This window comes from Centruroides vittatus, unplaced genomic scaffold, assembly GCF_030686945.1.
Source record: "Centruroides vittatus isolate TY-2023 unplaced genomic scaffold, ASM3068694v2 contig_1728, whole genome shotgun sequence".
In the NCBI taxonomy this organism is placed as follows: domain Eukaryota; kingdom Metazoa; phylum Arthropoda; class Arachnida; order Scorpiones; family Buthidae; genus Centruroides; species Centruroides vittatus.
In genome coordinates, this window is record NW_027121051.1 from 42772 (window position 1) to 55541 (window position 12770).

General features: G+C 31.9%; 1 protein-coding gene across 1 annotated transcript; it reads left to right on the forward strand.

Moving 5' to 3' along the window:
* The first annotated feature begins 1839 nt into the window (after window positions 1-1839).
* On the forward strand, window positions 1840-11945 carry LOC136969129 (nose resistant to fluoxetine protein 6-like). The gene is made up of 10 exons (XM_067263224.1): window positions 1840-1859; window positions 1941-2024; window positions 2101-2263; window positions 2342-2421; window positions 3068-3187; window positions 4396-4519; window positions 4626-4812; window positions 4890-5032; window positions 11484-11780; window positions 11865-11945. The coding sequence occupies exons 1-10, from the start codon at window positions 1840-1842 to the stop codon at window positions 11943-11945; spliced, it is 1299 nt and encodes a 432-aa protein (XP_067119325.1).
* The last annotated feature ends 825 nt before the right edge of the window (window positions 11946-12770 follow it).

The following is a 12770-nucleotide window of genomic DNA, read 5'->3' on the forward strand; positions in this document are numbered from 1 at the left end:
TCATTGCATAACTCGCACTCCAATTGTACAATGGGCAGGTTATACGCCGATTTTAAATATGTACTGTACAGTACATGTATTTACCTACACATGTATATGTATATATACATGTCTAGGTAAATGTGGTACAGTACATCTAATATAATTATACCTGTACATGTATATGTACATGTATATATTATGCTACATGTATGTAGTATATACATAATATGTTACTGTATGTATATAATATATATTCATACCTATACTACTGTATGTATTATAATTGTACAACGTGTGTATATGTATATGCATATAGCGTCTTTGTGAGTAGTGGGACTCTCGTAAAATGTCAACTAATATTTGTTCTTTGACTCCAAATAAGATAAAGAGTGATTGTTTATCTTCCTTTTTAATGGAGGAAGATGGCTTATCTATGTTCTCTCTTCATTTTGGGGAATTTATTTAATTTTAGAGAATATTAATTTAATAAATAATTGATAGATAGCCTCCAGCATTTGTTTTGTTTGCCTTTAAAGGCAAACAAAACAAATGCTCTAGATATGTGAAAGTTGGACTAATATGTAGCCTATGAAAGGATTAATAGAGGCAAAGTAAAACTTGTAAATTAACATAAGTTTAAAAAGTAATATCACAATATATATTGACGCAATATATTTTGTGTAATATTTAAAGCTATTTTCATAGATAAAATTCTTTTACAGAGAAGAACTTCGATTTCCTTTATATGATGGATGACGTGCCCGTTCAAATAAGTGGTCAGTCATATACAATGATAGAGTCGTGTTTTTTTTTTAAGGTAAGATGTCTTCGTGCTTTCAAAATATTAAATCGACTCATTAGTACGAACAGGAACAATTTATTTGTTATAATTATTAAATACTTTTTAACATTGATATAATATTTTTCACTTTAGATAACAGATCTCGATTAGGGCAGTATTATCGCAAGGGTATTCCTTCTTAGGAGCCGCATCTCACTACTCTTTACTTATATTGTTTTCTATATATGTATATGTATAATGCCTTTAGAAAAGTAGCTATAATATAGATCAGAACCTAATAAGAATAATATGCTCTGAATGAATTTCTCTTTCCTGCGAAGTATTTGCTATATCTAATTGCCTTCCATCTACTGTAAAATACTCTTTACATGCTGAAGATTACTTTGTTCATCAAACTTCTAATATGATGCTCATAGAAATAATTGTACACCTCACTATAACCTGCCTTTAAAAGTGGCTTTAGCTGTATTATGGATGTCCGGAACGAAAAACCACCAATCTTGTTTAGATGATTTGTTGATACTTACCAATTATTACATACACTTCTGACCATCTTGACTTAAATTATTTAAAAGGCAAATGTTTAAATTTTCAAGTCCTGTGAAGATTTTTAAGTAGCATATTCTTGAAAGCAGGCAGAGGTTCTAAACTAAAGATTTATATCTATTAATATACAAAAAACTAGATAATGGTGCTTCATGTGTCACTTATACCGAGAATTTACTCTTCAGGGGTCCATCTAATTCATCACTCATTGCAAACGTACATCTCAGAAATTTTTTCTTGAAAGTCTGTGCGTAACATTTGTCTGATCCTCCATTTTCCATTAAGAGGAAGCACCTGTTTCTCTTATATAAAAGAGTATTAGCTATGTATGCCTGATGTTGCTCGGGTTTCTGAAGGAATTGTGAGAGGATGATAAAAACAATAGTCTTAGTAACTAAAATACACAGTTACTGACCTAGTATTTACAACAATAAAATTTAAAAAACCAAAAAATTTCTCTGGCTTCAGGGTGATTCAAGTGGGTACCACCACAGAAAACTTACACCAATATGGTTATTGCTAATCTAATGTATTGTTTGTTTGAATCTGTTAATTTTGGCGAGAATTATAAAATTTCGGCTAAAATTAACTGATGATATTTATTTTATAGTGGATTATTAACTCTCTATCTACGAAGGAGCGACAGAAGACCATACATGTACTATATTCATAATTTGATCAGAAGAATAATAAGGTTTGGTAAAACTCGCACTGTACAGTACATTAAATATTAATTTATTTGATATTTATATATTTATTTTTTCGAATAGATTAAAATTGCCTGTACTTTGTTTCCTGGCTGGGATTATTATTTTACCTCTTCTCGTGGATGGTCCACATTGGAAAACTGTAGATACTGAAGCGAAATTTATAGAAAGAAATTGGTGGACATTCTACTTTCAAATTGAAAATTATTATAATTATCAGTTTAGAGTAAGTTCGAGTTTACGTTCTCTGAATTAGTTTTTTTTATGTGAAGGCACTTAATTCTAATTTAATTATATTTTGCAGTTTTCTGCTCATTTATGGTTTTTAAGCATATTGTTGCAATTAACCGTTGTCACTGCGCCAATTTTATTCATACAAGATAGGTATTGTTATTTAAAGTTTACTTAATTATTTTATATTAAATTAAGTCAAATTTCTTGCCCAACGGTGACAAATAGATAAAACCACTGAACGCTGGTAGTGGAATCTCACGAACATGGAATTTTCCAGGTCTTATTTATGTGTTAGCACCTAAGTAGAGACTACAATATCCTCCTGAAAGAACCCTTATAGCAAATTGTCAGTTTATGCGTTGCCGCATCTCACAAAACTCTAGCAAAGAAATGGTGGAGTTAGTTCTGATCAGTATTTAAGCCGTTGCTGATCACCCCTTTCATGTCTTCAAGTAAATCAGGCAAAACATAATACTCTAAACAGACAAATTCATTTATATTCTACTAATATGTGTAAATAATAAACTAATTAACGATTTAAACGATGTCTTTTCATGAGTAATTTTTAAGAAATTATATAACTTTTAAAATTATAAATGTGATTTTATATTATTTTACATTTTTCTCAATTAAAACCCTACATAAGATGATGCTTTTTTATGTATTATCAATATTAATTTATAGACAAGGTCAACTATTTTTCTATTTTTGCACGATATTATTTTTCAAATTTACAATATATTTTATTATATTATAAAAAGTAATTTATATAATAATTGTTTTTAAATTATTTCAGATGGCCAAGAACTGGGATGATAATTATGAGCGTGTTGATAACAGCCGGAGGAGTGGCACATATTGCAGATGTAGCTATCAAGAGACACTACTTTTTGTTTGGATATTCCTTCAATATGAAGTATGGTTTATTGAATTTATATATATGTAAATACAGTCAAACCTCTGAATAATGGTTACTGGAGGAAACAAAAGAAAACTGGTCGTTGTTGGGAGGTAGCCGTCATTCTACCTTCCATATAATACAATAATAAGGCTCCTATCTATATATATTAGAAGTATTAACTATTGTAAACTAATTATAATAACATTCAAAATTACTCTTCTCTATGCTAGCTAATATTAATTATCAAGTGAAATTACTACACAGACCGAAGAGTGGATTTAGAGGGGTGCTCAGGATCCAGTTGCACCCTCTTCTGGGGTCTTAAACAAATAGTAAAAAAAAAAAAATTTGTAAAACGTATTGTTTCCTTTCTGCATTCTCTGTAAGAATTCCTGGATCCGCTATTGCATACGCCTACATGATTTAGAAATCATATGAAATTATTTGATAGCGCCATTTTCACATCTATTATCTACCATTGACATAAACTGCATTTTAATCGTTTAATTATAATCAACAATTTTAGAGAAATCTGTTTATGCAAGTACAAAGACCTACTTTCTGTGCTCTCTCTTGAGGAAAATCTAAAGTTGCCACATATGGGAGGTGAACACAAAGTACAGATGGACACATAAGAAAAGTGTTCGTTTATTTAAATCAATAACAAAATTTTGGGGAATTTTTCTGTTGATCACTAATTGAGATGGGCACAAAGTAGAGATGGTCTTACTATCTAATCACGTATCCTACATAGTTCCTATTGTAAACCTCTATACCCTTTGAACTGAAGGAGAAATAAAACTTCTGTTTCATACTATTGTAAGTGGGAGTGCGAAAAAAAAATGTAATTTATAGATGACTAATTATATAACCTGAACAAATTATATTTTATATTTCTGTTCTTTTAAAGAATTTAAATTTCGTTCATGTTTTAATCTCTAGACAGCATAATATTCTATATATGCTTTCTATGCTTACTGATCCTTATCATAGGTTATAAACACCACGTTTTTATAATAAACTATTTCAAGCAGTTACTTTATAATTCGAAGTATTCTTACATTAATTTCTATAAAATGCTTTCCATAAATTTGATTCGAATCCATCTCTTATTCTTCTGAAAATTGGTACGCTATGTTTCATACAGCATTATTCTGTTAAAATATTAAATTAAATATAAATACAATGACAAAATATAACATTTAGTGCTTGTTCCATTTCAGGAAACATTTAAGTTACTTTCATAATAATTATCAAAGACCATACTTTGCTCACCTCGCTTCGTATTGTTCAGGGTTGTTGATTGGATACATTCTGTCTAAGAAGAAAGAAGTGAAATTTAGTAAAGCACGTAAAATTTTTCTCATTTAATCTTAAATTTGATATGATTGCAATATAAGAACTTTATGTAATTTGTATGTTAAATGCAACATAAAATTTAAAATATGTTTAGGGTCTTCAAGTAATCTTTTGGATTTGTTCTGTTGCGTTAATGGGAATTGCAGCATTTGGTATAAGTTATTATGTCACTGCTCTGTCAGTTGACGAGATCCTTCCCATTCTGCATAGATGCTTTGCACCGTTATTATGGACAATAGGTATAGCCTGGGTATGTGTGGCATGCATGACTGGATACGGAGGTAATTAAAAGTTTATAAATTAAGCATAAAATTTACTTCACTTTTTATTCACACCTGAACATTTTATAATCATTTAGGTGTAGTAAATTGGTTTCTATCTTTGAAAATATTCGTTGTCCTGGATCGTCTGGATATTTGGATTTATCTCTTTCATCCTCTCGTTATTCTTTATGTTTATGGAAGTTTGAGAAAAGCGATGGTTTTTATGGAGTTATCTTTGGTAAGTCACTAATAATAGAAACTTTTATATTATATAGTCTGGTGTAAATTAACTAGGCATTGAGAAATTGTTTTATTACTATAAAAATTAAAGCAAACGTGTCAAATTTAATGTTACATGTATAAGAATCAATGGTATTTTATAATTCCTTATCGGTGGTGTGGTCAGAGACCGAGACAAACTGCACGCGCAGTGGCAAAAAAAGTGGCCTATCGCTTGTCTGTCTAGTAACGACCGCAGATCGCTGCATATTGTGAAGTGTGAATATCAGTTGTTGATGTGCAGAAATGGTAGCATGCGGTGAAAAGACGTCATTAATAATTCGTCCAGAAACATTAAAGAATTGTCATTTAAAACTGAAATGTTCGAACCTGAAATGACTACAGGTTCGATTGCGGGCACACACAGAAGTGGCCCCCATCTACATCACTATCTGAGGAAACGTATCGTTGATCAATAGAGCCGGTACCTATATTAGGTTTTAAGATATACATTCTTATCTTTATTTAATTAGGTACATGGCAAATAATTTTCATCGTCTTTGTTTTAGAAATATAGATTTTATTGCAATGCCTAGTTACTTTCCATGTAAAAATGAATTCCTGTTATTACTTTAAATTTATAAACGAATTGTCTTAATAGTATTTAAAATGCATTTAAATTATTTTAAAGTAGTTCTAAATGAATGCAATTAAATTTTGCCTCGAATATAGTTCAATTACATTAAACACGTGAAGAAACCACGTGGTCAGCCTATTGGTCAGGAACTTACCCACGACCATGCGTCAATGTTTAATGGTTTTATGACTTATCCATGGTGGGCACAACTGTAATACACAATAAAATTTGGCACGTACCATTTGGGCCAAGCTCACCCTACCGAGAGAAATAAAACCGCTAAACATTGGTAGTTGGTCGCGACTTGCCTTAGTTTTCTTCACGTCTAGCACCAAAATAAGCGCAGTTTTGCATAAACAGTCCCTCTCTTGGCCAGATTCCCCACATTGCTTTATCCTATCAATCCAAACCTTTTGGCTCACTCTGTATTTTACATACATACATAAAAACATAAAACATATAGGGCTTTTATACATGAATATATATTTCATTTTGTTGATATTGTATAATTTATTGAATAATTTTCCTAATTTCAGTGGATCTTGTATTCGTTTGTGATGCCTCTGACAATTTTATTAAGCTTCCTTATTCACATATTTTTGCAAACATCATTAAATTTTATATTTTCGAAATTGTTGAAAAACTCACAAACTGCAAAAGAAGAAGTTAAGATGAATAATTTGCAATTATCAACAGTATCATCAGGTATATTGCCGGAAATATAGAATATTTCTTAAATAATGTCGAAGTTATAAAGACAATTAAATTTCTGTTAATTATAATTAATAAAGGAAAGGAAATATATTGAAATTTTTCATATAAAATTGAATACTTTTATATTATAAATGTGTACTTTGAGTTTATAAATTAATCTGTAAATTCCATTATGTATTCGAGATAATAAAGTTGATGCAATTTACATCATAAAGTTTTCATTATAAACATATTTCTTCGTTTGTAAAACGTTCCATAAATCATACCTTTGTTTATAAAATATATCAGACAATTAGTATGTATTGTCTTTGTATGTAGTTAATCGGACCTCTGCCTCTTAAGCTTTACGTGTCTAGTTTCGATTTTCATCTATCTAACTCAATTCTCCAGATTAAGAACAGAGAAACAGACGAATAGATGATTGACAAAGGCAATCTAGTAATAGCAATAAATGTAAAAATATTCACAGAACATAAATAATATAATACAACAGAAATTCGGTAATTTGGTTCCTTATTAGTTGGACACGTAATGCGCTAAACACACGTGCCCAAACTAATACGGATTGGATGGAATTCTAGCATACCGGATTATCGGCTATTATCACAGTGTCGAATTACCAGACATTCCGGATCCAAACGAACCAATGACAGGCTTTTCCATATGGATCGGATTCTGCCATTGGTTTGCGTACTAAAAGTAAATGATAATGTCACCACTTGATTGAACTGAGTAGTGACTATGATAGCACTGTATTTACAGAATGATTTAAAATACAGTACATTCTCGATTTTCCGGAATGCTGATTAAACGAACAGCTTAAAAAATCGATTTGTAAGAGTCCAATGAAGAATTATCATCATTATTTTATTTCAGAATGGTTAAAATAAAATAAAAGGGATAAAATAATTGTTAGTGTTTTTTAAGGCTGGGGAAAAAAAGGGAAAATACCATATTATTTGCATTGTTTGTCACTTTATATTTCTATATAAATTAAATTTAATAATGAAATACCTCAAAAGAACAACCTGTTTTTTCAAATTTTCAACTCTTCCTCTTAATAGTAAATCCCACTTTAGTTTAGAATTCGGTACGTGCTGCCATCTGCTGAAAGATTCTGAAATTAACAACTACAAATATCATATTTTATAGAAATATTAATTGAATAATTCCTTTCGAATTGTTTTCTTTTATTAGATCTAAAAATATTTTAACACGATTAAAAAATGTGATTGTTTTTCGTTACTAACTAGCTTTACCAAATACAGTAAAACATTTATAAAATAATTTTATTGTAATAATTTACAGTGCAAGTTATTACAATAAAAGTATAGGCCTAAGAGTATATTAGCGAACAAATAAACAAGCAAACAAACATCCTTATCTATATCTATATCTATATCTATTCTATACTTTACTATATAGAGAAAGTAATTTTTGTTTGTGACCACTAACCGTGAAAACTACTGAGCCAATAGTTACCAAATTTTAACTGCAGCGTCTTTATGACCCCGGAATGTTTACCACTAATCAAACTTTCAGATTTATTATTAATTAAATAAAGCTGCAACGGATTTTTGTCTGTCAATTTGTCTCTCTCTTCACTAGATGGCGACACATGAATTAGTACTTTCTGTCTATGAGAAAAGTCTACTTTATTGAAGTTTACTATTATATTTGAAGAACTGACGTTAAATTATAATTAGTTAATTAGCAAAACTTTCGAGGAATTAAAAAAGTGACGTCATCATTCTAGATGGCAGTATGTGTACTTATGGCGGGTTTTCGAATCATTATACATTAATTTCTGCAGGTAATTGTACAAAAAATTCGAAATAGTTATTGGATTTATCTCAGTGAATTTTTTTGATCATAATTGTAGACAACGTGAATCTACAGCAAAGCTGTCTCAAAGATTGGAAGAGCAACGAAATCGTTCGGCTCAAAATCGAATGCGATTCAGAAGTATTATGATTTTATATTTTGCAATACTCTATTGCAATACTACACATTGATCATCCAAAAATAATTAATAAACAATTACTTCAAAGTTTCGAAGTACTATATGTATATAAGAGCGGGCGAGGCCGCGACGGGGTATGCTAGTTATTATATAGTTATTATATTCATGATCTCCTACATAAATTATAGGCTCAATGATAGATTTTGAGCTGTTAGTAGAGGCTCTAATATGGCACGTCGTCACAAACCTCTTGAGACCATAGGCCCACAAGCTAAGGTTCTGATCACGTGTCCTTTCTGTTTTGCATAATTTACGCCCACTATATTATAACATGGAGTTACAACACTACTTATTGTCAGTACACCTGACGCAAATCAATTTGATCTACTAGAGGGACCTTCCCAATAACCATAAAATATTTTATGACTTTTTGTCGTCAACTTATTGTTTGTTCTGACTGCGATCTGTCGACACGTACAAACGTTCGCTCCACAGTTATGTAAGAACTTATTTGTACAATAAACGAAGATAACTTTAACCACTACAATGTGTTTCGTCTGTGTGTCTCTCCACTGTTTCCAGATTAACGACACTTATAATGCTTAGTTTTTACTTAAATAATATTTAAACAATTGGAAAATTACCAAAAATTCATTTGGGAAATCCAATATTTATTTAAAATTAATAGTTCTACTCTTTAGTGAGAAAATCAATCTTAATTCATACATTTCATCAACACGCGAAGAAGGAAAGAAGGGAAAAAAATCCCGGCAAATTCCTTTACAATTTTAGTTTTATATTCATTCTCAGAATTGATAAAGGAATTTATTATCAAGTGGGAAAAATCGATTCGACATCTTTATAAAGATTAGGAAAGAAAGATCGCCATCCTAATTAATAAGAGAGCGCGAGGCGAGAGAATTTTCATACTCCAATAACGAGCAGAGATTTGTATGAAGAAGGTCTGTGGTACAATTTGCTGACGTCACTTAGGCATGCCACCGATTTGACCGCATACAATAGGAGAAGTGGGGAGGGGGGTTAAAGTTTAATATCTGGTAACTTTAGTTAAAGATTTTTCTCGTTTTCCCAATCCTCTCGTTCTGTGCATTATGGATTTAGAAATTGATGGAATTGTATTAATGGCATTTTGCATTATTAATGTGGTAAAATCTTTCCTGCAATTTACTAAAATCGAATTCCGTGAAGTTGATTTTATTTTGTTTACTTCATATTTGTAATGTGATTCACTTAATTTTTCATAAAACAATTATTGTAATAATTATGATTTGTGTTACAATTTCTTCCACCAGATGGCAATGCGTATCTTTGTAACTTGTTGCATGTTACACGAATTTTCTCGAGACAATAATATTTGAGTAAAAATAATTGTTAAAACTGTTAATTTATATGATATAAAAATCAATTTAACTTAACTTTAATCACGTTTAATTATAAAAATAATTAAAACCCTATAATTTTAAATTGTATTTTAATGATTTATTCGATTTACGATTGAATAACACTATGAATTTTAAGTTAATAAATCAATATTAGATGAGGTTTTTTATGCTTAAGCTCAAATTTTTATTTTAAACTCATTTAAGCTCAAACTTCTAATTATCAATTTACTTAAACTCAAAACTTCGTATTACTAAACTCAGTTAAGATTGAATTAATTGATAACAAAATGTTAAGCTGAATTTTTTAATTATAAAACTTCATTCAAGCTCAAATGTTTATATCATATATTTACTTATACATACATAAGCTCAATTACAAACAGATTTAAACTCAGACTTTCTTAAATTTATTAAGCTCAATTTTAATTAAAGAAACTCAATTAAGCTAAAAATTTTAATAATAAACTCAATTAAGCTCATAACTCTTAAAAATTCAATTAATGTTAAACTCTTCTAAAAGAGCCCAATTAAGCTCAATTTTTAACAAAACCAATTAAGCGCAATTTGTAACAAAACCCAATTAAGCTCAAACTTTTCATAATAAATCCATTTATTCTCAAATACTTTATAATAAATTTAATTAAGCTGAACGTCTTTATTAATAATTTATTCAAACTGAAACTTAAACCCAAGTTTATATAAACTTTTGAATATATTTAAGTTTATCTGCTTTAAAACAATATTTAGACTAAAATTTTCGTTATAAGATAATTCAATTAAATTTCATTTAAGCTCAAACTGCCATTGTAATAAGTAAGTTTTTATATTTAAGCTCGTGCTGCATAACATAAAAACTTAACTAACAGGGTAACGGGAAGACATCTACAGAATCAGCAGTTTCACGTTACGTTATGTGTTTCTGTAATTCGATCGTACCACTGAAGATGATATATGTTTTATGAGATAATTTTTTTGTATTTAACAGGTGCTTATGATTATTTACGAGTGAGTCATGGAGGTGCCGGTCACTGTCACCGCGTTAGAATGCGGTGTGGCCCAGCAAACAGCGGTGGACTGGTACAACTTCTGCTGGAAAGTTGCGGAATTTTTCGTCTCCAATGACCAAAGTCATCAGCTTGGCAGTAAAGGCTTGCACATCGAGATGACGATCGATCCAAGTTTCTGATTTCGCCGATATACTGTCTAAGTCTATCTGTATATACATATGTTTTTCTTTTCAGATTGACGAAAAACTTTTACCAGGAGACGAAAATACAACCGCGGGCGCGTAACCAAAGGCACCCAAATAACTATATTAGGTGCCTATTGTCAGGAAACGAAAAAAGTTATGTACTGGCATTTAAGTAGTAACGAAATTATTTCCTGTTATTATTTACTTTTAGTGGAAGTTTTGTGTTATATTTTCTTGTATTCTTTCAGGTGGAAAACAAAAGTAGGCGCTTTCTTTGGAGCTACATGTCCAGATACATAGCTCCTGATTCCATAGTTTTTTCTGACAGCGCGCCCCAATATCGCAGCTGTACAACAATGGGCTTCTCGGAACATAAGACCGTGAATTACAGCTAGCAGGGCCTTGGGAGGTAAGGAGGATGATACTGTGCTGTGTGTTAAGTGAAAGAAATGAATGAGCATTATTGAAAAGGATACTGAAAAGTGACTTTTTTCTTTTTTTTCCTTGCAGGTTCGTGAACACAGAAGATCCCGAGGCCAACACTCAAAACATCGAATGTAGACATCATTGGCTGAAGAGGTCTATCAAGTCGCTTCGCACGGACAGGAGGTGCAGAGTTACACCTGCAGCTACGTGTACAGAATGCAGTTTCTGTCTATGTTGCCAACACCAGCGACAAATTTCCAGCAGTTTGTCAGGGATATCACAGCTCTCTGCCCAGGCCCCGGTTGCCAGGATCTCCAACTCCGGATGATCGGTGTGCGTGTGGACCAAGATCCGCTGCCTGACAAGCCCTATAGCGATATCCGCATGCCTGAGAGCGACGAAGAGGAATGGCAGGAGGATGATGACCGCCCAGTGAGTAGTGAAGCTTGTGTATAGTGCACGCGACCAAAGGATAGTTCTTTGCATATGTGAAACCTGGATTATGTGATTTTTCAGACATCAGATGCAACCAACACCTTTGTCGTTGACCCGAAGGATTTAGCAGAAGCGGGGATCAGCGACCTCACTGCATCGTAAGCAAGCAACATCAGCAACAGCCAAAATGTTGCCAGATAGCGAGAGGACAGCGCTTCCTCTTGTGGGAGACGCAGGGGATGCGCTGTGATAGTGAGTGTCTGTTTTCTTCGCTCTTTACATCGGCAGTTAAGCTTAGTTCACACTGAGCGTGATTCGCTGGCGAGTGCGAAAAGCAGAACGAATAACACGTCAGAGATGACGTTGTTTCCGGCGAATTTTACTATTTCGCGAATTGCTTCGAAGTTCGCAACAGCTGATTTTTTTCGCCATCCATCGTATTTCCACTAGTCGTCACGTGGTTTTTGTTGTTTTCAAGATGGCTACAGAAACTTTCTTACGCAATAGAGTAAATGTTGTAATTACAGATTTTTAATATTTTTCTTACCCAGCATCGGGTATACCCAGCATTGTTTTCTTTTCGACGTATCTTTCTCAATAAATAAACCAACGTGATTAACGACAGAATATTGGAAACGGCCATTTTGTTTTTCGAGATGATGTTTTTGCTGGCTTGCAAATGATCGGCTGCTTAAAATTCAAAATCGTTTCTGTGTCTATCCTAGAAGACACAGTGGTGTCAGTCCTGACAAGGTACTAAGGAAATACAGACACTAGCAGTTGGTTGTGGGTTTCCTCATCAAGAATACACTTGCCACATGCAGTTTTCTTTATTTTATTCACGTTAGTACCACCTAAATAAGACTAGAATTTATATAAATGTCTTTCTGAAATGCACCACGAAGGCAGATCACTAACGTGTCGTGTTGCATTAAGTAAAAAAACTAAACAAATTCTACTATTTTTTTAAGAACACAATATTTGCAA